The 8,987-nt window shown below is 46.9% G+C and overlaps 2 protein-coding genes across 3 annotated transcripts in view; both read right to left on the bottom strand.

The window, feature by feature from the left end:
• The window catches only part of LOC123629050 (F-box-like/WD repeat-containing protein TBL1X), a 1,209,717-nt gene that overhangs the window by 771,639 nt on the left and 429,091 nt on the right, over positions 1-8,987 (bottom strand). The gene's annotated exons all lie outside the window — the stretch shown is intronic.
• Positions 1,444-6,330, bottom strand: LOC123629070 (40S ribosomal protein S4-like). Its single transcript, XM_045539020.1, has 4 exons — positions 6,283-6,330; positions 5,596-5,673; positions 2,793-2,973; positions 1,444-1,713 (listed from the first exon to the last, which is right to left on the bottom strand). Exons 1-4 carry the CDS (start codon positions 6,283-6,285, stop codon positions 1,580-1,582), a joined length of 396 nt encoding a protein of 131 aa, XP_045394976.1. The 5' UTR covers positions 6,286-6,330; the 3' UTR covers positions 1,444-1,579.

Raw genomic sequence — 8,987 nt, 5'->3', positions numbered from 1 at the left:
CACTTCATTGGTCTTCAATTAATAGCCAGTTGTTAAAGGGGAAAACTATGTTTTAAATCCCTCAGGCTTGGTTTTCCCGAGACCTGCCTTTTCTAGTTTTCATTTTTTTCGGGGTGGGGCAGACCAGCGGGCAGGGTCATTTGCATGTTCTGTCTCCACTAACCTGTGCTACCTGGTGAACTGCTAATCTGTGTGAAAAAGCTCCCTAGTGTGGCCCTGACACCTCAAGAGCCTACCACTGTCTACTCTCCAGTCTCTGTGCCAGAGACCATATAGAGTAGTGATAGGGAATGCTCCTTTGCCATCTTCCCAAAGATAAACAGACAAGCTCAACTCAACCATCACTTCCCCAAATCTCTGAGCTCGGGCACACGGATAAGATCTCAAATGCAGGGTGGTCACGTGGCACTTCTGCTACTACTGGATACTCCTGTGGACACAGGCTTTTACACAGTGGCTGGCCAACTCAGTAGAGCCAAATGCCAACACCCCAGTAACTCCTTCTCCCACTCCATCTCTCCCCATTTAGAAATTCCCAGGGACTAGCAATCTGTGTTGTCTTTTGAGATCCAAAATCTTTTGTGAAAGCAGAGACCGGTCAACAGACTTGAGGTTCCTGTTGTGCCTTTTAGCTTTCAGGCACAAGGGGCCCCATCACCTGGATGGCAGGCCCTACCACTGAAACAGAGTGCCTCCTTGTGGCACAACAACAGAATGGACCCCGCTTCAAGGGAGGCTAAAACCAACCAAACCAACCCATTTTGAGAATACTTGCAAACTCCTGTAAGGACTCCAATGTGTTTCCCCAAAACAAACGGAGCTAGAGAAAAAGGCAAGGCAAGCCAGTTAAATAAAGTGGGAACATATCAAAATTGACCCGCAGAAGGCATACCATATTTAGAAGGCATTTGGTGTTTGGGTTATAAGTCACCCCAAGTCCCTCAATACAGACAGAGAGGAATGGATGACCCAGAGGTAGTCCTGGTTTCCAAAGAGGTGGTGCCCACGCAGAAAAGAAACTCCCTTGAAAGCGTCCTCCTGAACAAAGTCTCCTCAAAAGGCATTGACTTTGGCTGTTAAGTTTTGGGAGGGCAGAACGGGTCTGGGGGCCTGAGGTAAAAGGTAGGAAGTCAGGGAATCTGCTATGTCTAGTAAGTGCAAGGCAGCACTACTAACCCACTCACTGAAGCCCTAAAATAATCCGGAAAGAAAGCACATTACCACCACTTATAGACAAAACAGAAGCCCAAGAAAGCCTCTGTACTTTTGCCTGAGGACACATAATTAACATGAAGCGGTAGAGTCAGGATTTTTACCAAGGCCCTTGCGATTCCAATTATCACACAGCCTTTTCCTATATACAGAAACATCTTGTCTCTCAGAGAAGGATTTACTACTGCAGTGGTACTGCCACCAAAACAGCCTCTGTTACTGGAAGATTCATTATCTTGCATCAGTTTTGGTAGACCTACATGCCTGGATTAAACAACCATACCAACGAGCAGAGGCAGCAAACAGTCCTGGAATCTGGCCTATACGCCCTCTGAAAACCTCACTAACAGATTTGTCCAACTGGAAATTACCAAGTCCACTTAACTTGACGTGCCCAACTTACCCCTGCCTCTTCTGCTGTGATGCGGTGAACAGCAAAGCGGCCCTTGGTGTCATAGACCAGGCGGAAATGTTCATCTGTTTTCTCGATGCTGATGACATCTGATCACAAACAGGTATGACAGATACTATTAATGCAAAGATGCTTTTGTCTAGACAGTAGAAGCACACTATGCCACGGTGAACACCAGAACAAGAGAACGTGTTTTACTACAACAAGAAGTCCCAGTACTTAATGGGTGTATTTGGCTGGATCCCGGAGAAGCCTGGTTTAGGACTCCATGATCTCTTTAGCCTCCACACCCCTAATAAAGCAAGCACCCCCAGTGTTTCTGGACAAAAGTAGGCTAAAAAGCTGTTTGAAAAGTATTGAACCTGTCACTACAGAAAGACAGGGTGAATAAAGCACTAGGTCAGAATATCTCACTGGCCCTTTCTATATTTCTCTCAGCTCACCTTCTCCCCTGGGGGCTGTGAACCTTCTCTCCCTCCTCCACCCTCCCACCAAGCTCCAACGGCTTCTTTGGAGATCTGGGCATAGTTAGGTCACACCACCAGACAAAGTGAGAAGACACAGCTACAATCCCGTTCACTGACAAAGATCCTCTCCCTGACTAGACTCTGGCCAGGCTCCTCTGAGCCCTCTTTTCGGCTAAACTTCAGCCCTGGCCTACAAGTACTTGAACAAACATAGCTTCTAACAGCTCAAGAGGACCCTATCTACACCTTCCCCACTCCCCTTCAAGTGCTTGCCTATGGAGAAGCCCAGGGCTGCCAAAAGGATTTCCTGTTTGTTCCAGCCAGCATCTGGGGACAGGGCCTCTGTCTCCCAGGCTGTGGGAAGGTAGGAGCCCAACTTTGGTAACTGCCAGGTAGCAGCTACAGCTGCATTGGCTGCACAGCAGATAGCCTAGCTGCATCTACAGTAACCAACCATTTGCAATTTTTCACTTGCGACCCACTCCCTCATTTGCTCTCTAAAGGTCAGTTCAGGCTAGACTCTCTACCCTATTGCACATGACAACACTGCCCATGACAGTACCGTGACCGATGAAAACCTGTCCTTACCCCTTTAGCTTTGTGCCTGGGGTTTTGTTTATCTTTCACATCAAGTGAACCCCATGCCTTGCCTTCTCTCAACTCATTCCTTCTTCAACATAAAGAAGTAACTCTTTCTTTACCCATGAATCCAGCGGGGTATGTGATGTCTGTCCGAACCCTGCCGTCAATTCTTATGAAGCGCTGCATACATATCTTCTTTACCTCATCTCCAGTCAATGCATACTTGAGTCTATTCCTGAGGAAGATGACGAGTGGGAGACATTCCCTGAGCTTGTGGGGACCTGTCGATGGACGAGGTGCCTGTAAAAAGATAAGGGCAGGCAACTCGATCTCTCAAGATCCACACCTTATACCCAGATTTAGCAGGCATTGTGCTTTATTTCAGCTAAGTTAAGCTGCACTTAACTTTTTGTGGGGAAGAAGAATGCAAGAGGGCAATTATTTCATCAATTTAGAGAGGTAGTCTTGTCAGGAAGATAGGCCTTCAACTATGGAAATTCCGCTTTGTACCCTCTCTCCCCCTACAATCCAGCCTCATAACTCACCTCCCCATTGAGTTGCATCCCAAGCACCACCACCACCAGTGCTGCCTCCCCAACACTGTGAGGCTGCCTTCAACCCACCACCACATCTCATGTATCTTGGTTGTGGGTTATGCTATATCCACAGACTGAGAAGACATATTTTAGTACTCACTCTCCCATCATTCCAGTCTTCAGAGTTCCACACAAGACATGTTGCTGGACCACTCTAGCAACATCCACTCTACGCTTCTTTCTTCCTTTCCTGACTCTCGGCCAGCTCAAGAACCCTCGAACTCACCGTGCAACCAACTAACCCTACACTTTCACAGTCTCTGTGTTATTTATAATGTCCTTTGGCTATTTGTTTCCAGTACATATAAAAGCCATAGCTGCTCAAGCTCTGGAAATGCCACTGTCTTGAATTTTACTCTCCAATTGCCTCTTCAGCTCCAGATCATACAGGAATCCTTTCTCATGGTGGCTGCTCTCAAAGTTGCTTCCACAGAGCACCTCTGCAGCTTTTTCCCCTCTGAAAAAGACTCCCGATCATTAACCACACTTCCATGATCGCCATGGGAGAAAGCAGTGAAGCCGACAAGACTGAATACTAGGTTCGCAGCAAGTATTCTGAAAATGAGTGCCTTGCCCCATCCATTTAACAACTTAGGAAAGAGTGGCCCACCCAGAGAGGTCACCTACGATGTGGCCACAGCAGAGGTAGCATGGGAAGCAGAAACTGACAGGGACAGGCTGCAAACCCAGAACTCCAGACAGTAAGCCCTCCAGCCTCTCTCTGAAAGCCCAGGACAAGGAACACAGATTCCTCCTACCCGAGTTGAAGGTTTGCCAAGAATAGGCCAAATAATTCAAACAAGTTAGTTATCAAGTGCCTCCTATGTGGACCCTCAAAGCCGGATATTTACTCTCACAAACACCTCACGTTTACTCCTGCTCAGAACACCCTCGGTATTTTAAGCACCTTGTTTTCTGACAAAGTTTCTCCTTCTTTACACTGGTCTCCTCTCTGTCTCAGAAAGCCAAGCCTTTCTTATGGCTTCAGGCACTCTCCCAGTCTCACCACACCACCAAAGTTAAACTATGCCAGGTCCCCATCTTGTCAGACCCTTGCCTCCAGTGAAAGGCCTAATGACGCAGGTAGGATTCCTGGAGTAACGTGCCCAGGGGCACGTTGTCCTCATCTTCAAATTCTGCCCAGTCCTCAAGGTTCAGTTCAAGTGGCTCCGGGATTCCTCACCCTCGCCCTCACCCCAACTCATGCCCTTTTCATAGACTCTTGTAGCCTTCAGTGTCAAACCAGTAACACGGGCTCAACTGTAAAAAGCGGCTATTACTTTACCCTTTAAAACAAGCAGGTTAGAATTAAATAAGCTTAATTATTTACAATGACTTAAGGCACTGTCATTTGACTCTTTTCGTACATGGAATTCGGCACCCTCACTGACCCCCTGGCTCTGGGCCCAGGAAGAGTCCACTGTAAAGTGGGGAGTTCAAAAAGCACATATAAAAGTCTCAGCTGCTCAAGCTCTGGAAATGCCACTGTCTTGAACTTTACTCTCCAATTGCCTCTTCAGCTCCAGATCACACAGGAAATCTTTTCTCATGGTGGCTGCTCTCAAAGTTGTTTCCACAGAGCACCTCTGCAGCTTTTTTCCCTCTCAAAAAGACACCACCAGGATGTGTCATCCTGGCCTCCTTTTGCTGGTGTTTTGAACCCTGCATCTATATGAGAATGCAAACGTTAAGGGATTCAGGAGGGACTGGTTGTGTGACACAATCTCCCTCACCATAGCAGCCAGATAGATCTTTTGACAATGCTAACCCCCAAACATCTCCAATGGTGCATTCCCTTACCTCTTTCTCATCTCTAAAAAGAGGCTGTCCCATTTCCCCCTCTTTAAAACTGCAATCACTCCAAGCCCCAGGCCCTTCCCCCTGCCCTGCTTTTTCCTCCCTGGCCCTTACTGCCAGGTGGACATACTGTCCACTACTCTCTCCCCGCAGCAGGATATAAGCTTCAACTGGCGGGGTGGGGCCGGGGCAGGGAGGGTTTTCACTGTCATTGTCTTTCAGAACCATTCTGTACCGGGGACATATCCCCAACGGTGTCTACCACAGGCCTCGCGTTACTAAACGATGGAATGCCCTGGTTCTCAGAGAAGTTGTGGCTCAGACAACAGTGTTCAAAGTTGAGGGTGGAAGAGGCACAGAGGGCAGTCTGACCCACAGTTTCTCAAGAGGATGTCCTTTATGAAAGAGTGCAAGCACAAGTTATGTGCAAGTCTTTATGAATAAGCAAACATCGCCCCTACGAAACAGCAAGCAGTGGTAGGTCTGTAACATTTACTAATGACCAAGAAGCAAACAAAGTAATACTCACGAACACACCCGTTAGTTTGTCCAGCATCCAATGCCTCGGTGCTGTAACACGCTTCAAGTGCTTCTTGGGGCCCCGGGCCTGGAAAGAACACCAAGCTTTCATGGAAAGTCTACTCTGCAGACATGAATATGCACCGTAACCTTCAGTTGGCAGCAACTGCTAACGGGTGATACATCACTCCGAGGAGAAAGGGTCGTTCCAGCTATTTAGTCGTGCCCAACCATGAGCAAATATTACCTCCTGCCAGAGGAGACAGGACCTCCCAGCACAACCGAGACCCCGCAGGACTCACCAACCTTCGAAAACCTCGGCGGGACCCATTAGCGTCCGTCGGGAGAGCGTATGCTCTCCGAACAAATCTAAGACCACGTGAACGTGCAATCCGAGCAAAAGCCAGCACACGGCGGCGTAGCCACAACGGACTCACGCGTCAACCCCGCCGGTCCCAGGACATACGTACTAGAGAGCTAATAGCCAGCGTGGGAGAAAACGAGCGCCAGCTCACAGGTCAGAGGCGCACTCTTCTACGACCTCAGCTCTCTTAATCCAGTTTCATGAAACAGCACAACCAGCATTCCCACCCGCTAAGTATGGACGCCCGAAAAGGGAAAGAGCGAAGAGGTGGAACAGCGCTGTTTCCAAGGAGGGAAGCAGATAAAACCGGGAGGCGGAAAGCAGACGTCTTACCATGGCGAAACGCTGCGCAGGAACAAAACCTCTTCTCTTCCGGTGCAACGTAACCTTCGGTCCTGACTCGCAGGAAGTCAGGTGAGCGAGAATTTCAGTTCCGGCCTTCGACCTCTGCAACGTTAAGAAAAAGAAATTTTGCTTATTAGAGTTTGAAGCCCGGAAGTGAAATTTCTGGAGATGTCAGTTTCTCATACTAATTCACAAGTGTCGGTTATGGTTGGGGGGCTCTTTGTTGTGTTTCCTTCCCTTTGGGTCTGCTGAGTTCGGTGAACGCAGTTTACACCCTTAAAATTATCTTTCCCCGCCCCTGGAAATACCTCAGGAGCAGGATTTAGAAACGAGAACCTTTTCTGTTGCTTTTTTCTTCTTCTCTCCTCCCTTCTTCTCCCCTCCCCTCCCCTCCCTCCCTTCCTTTCTTTTTATTTTTTTCTTTTTCTTTTTCTTTTTTAACTAAATCGATTTTACAGAACAGCCTGTACGATCCATGGTAACTGTGACTTGTGATTGCAGAATCATGATTTATTTTGAAGACAAATCATTCCTTATTCTGGATTGGGTCGGGTGATGGTTGCACAGCTTTGTGAATGTGGAAAACCTCCCAAATGATGCGCTGTAAGAGGGTGGATTAGGGAATGTTAAGTAAGTGATACCACAGAGGTGTGTGTGTAACAGCTTTATTGCAGTTCCGTTCATCAGAAAACCAGCCACACGAGCAAAGCTGCATGCATGTCCTTAAGGTGAACAATTTGATGAGTTTGGACGTTTGTGTACAGCCATGATTCCATCACCACAATTAAGATGAACACATCCATCACCTCCAAAACTTCCCTTGTGTACCTTTAGAGTTTTTCAATGTAATCTATGACATTTTTTTTTATAAAGCTCTGATAAGAACATTTAACAGACCTATATCCTCTTTACTTTTTTCCTTTTTCTTTTTTACACGAAGTTTGTCACATTTCCTCACACCTTGATCATTTTGGAGTCCTTAATACTTTTTTGTTAAAAAATGGCACAATAGCGCCTCAAGTTTTTAAAAAGCATTCATTTCCTGCCTGCTGTGGGCTGCAGGGAATGTGCCAGGTTTCAAGGAGGATTGAATAAATCATCTAGACTCTTCACAGTGTTTGCACAGTAGTAGGATTCAGCTTTTCCATTCAGGGCTTCTGAGATGAGGCCTAGGCCCTTTTTGCCTTTTCTCAAGCCCCCTTGCTGATTTCAGGTCTAGTGCCGGAGAGCTCTAGGAGGGCCCTTAACCTTATTGGGGAGGTTCCTGCCAGGCTCTGCAGCAGACGGCCCCCCACCCACTTTTCTACTTTTTTTTCCCTGTTGTTTCCCTTTCTTACTGTTCTCCCAAAGAAGGTGTTCTCTCCTCCAAATTGAACAGTACAGAATATTGCTTTGTGACTGAAACGGACTTTCCTGGCTGGATCCTTTTCAGAAAACTGTTAGTCAAACATAAAATCCAAAAGGTCTCAGATGAAACTGAGTTTAAGAAGACATTTGTAAGGGAATCCTCTCTACCTGGGTTTAAATCACAGTCTATCGTGAGACTTCATTTGTTCACACTCCTGCAAACAGAAGGGGTATCTGACTGCCTACTGTTCTGCAGAGCTTCTGAGCGAGGGAAAACTTGAAACACTTAGTGGGAATGAGTCAAATATATTCATCCAGTTTGCTGGGTATCTCTTTTAGTTGAGTGATGATGTGCATGGATCATGCCATCTCTTTAGAAAAAGTTTTAAGGACTCCAAAGTGATCAAGGTGTGATGAAATGTAACCAACAACTTGGCAAAATACACTGGTCCTTAAATCAGGGGTTGGCTCCTCTTTGTGATAAACCTTCTAAGGAAGTTGACGTTGGGTGAGCACTTGTCCTCTGTCAGGCATGCATTTTCACATTTCACATCACCTCATGGGGTAGAAGATCCCTAGGCAAAGAGGCTAGGGGTGTGGTGATGTGGGCTCCCATCCTCACTGCCCACCCCTAGACACCTCTGAAAAACTGACCCCCAATCTGTGGCTCCTGGAAAGTCTAAGGGTGTTTCATACAAAGACTTGGGATTTGCCTGAATATAAGGGATCACATAAAGGCACTGTGATTTATGAGGGCCTGAGATGGTTTCTTGCCCAGATGAGGTGGTTCCCAGCACATAGCCAGACAGCACTTAACGTTGACCTTATTCGTATAAGGCTAGACCAGAGGGAGACAGTTGGGCTGAAATCTCGAATCTGCTGGCAAGCTTTGGAGCGCAAGAAGCTGCACACTGCCTTCCACCTTGGAGAATGTGGTGAGGGGCCTTGCCATGTGTCCAGAAGGCACTGACTTTCTTCTACATCACTTAGATACGAAAACCAAGTTTGTTACTTGAGCAGAGTCTCTTGCACATGTCCTCATCATTCTCTACCTTCTCCTGACACGTGCCAACAAAGTGGTGTTGCATGTACAATTCTCCTGATGCTACCACAAGGAACAGGAGTTAACACTCCACTTTGTGAAGCCAGTCTAAAAATGAAGTTCTGAGAATTTATGTCATTTGCCCAAGATGCCACAAGAGAGTATCTGTCCTAGTGAAAACCAAGACTTGAATCCAGACCTCTTGTACTCCCAAGCCCACTCTCTTGCCTTTGTCAAACATACAACCTTTGAAAAGGAACTCAGAAAATATAAAAGAACAAGGTTGCCAGGTCTGATTGCTTAA

The sequence above is a fragment of the Lemur catta genome, chromosome Y (genome assembly GCF_020740605.2).
Source record: "Lemur catta isolate mLemCat1 chromosome Y, mLemCat1.pri, whole genome shotgun sequence".
NCBI classification, from domain to species: domain Eukaryota; kingdom Metazoa; phylum Chordata; class Mammalia; order Primates; family Lemuridae; genus Lemur; species Lemur catta.
Note: the sequence above shows the minus strand (reverse complement) of the source record. Positions and strands in the feature narration are given on the sequence as shown.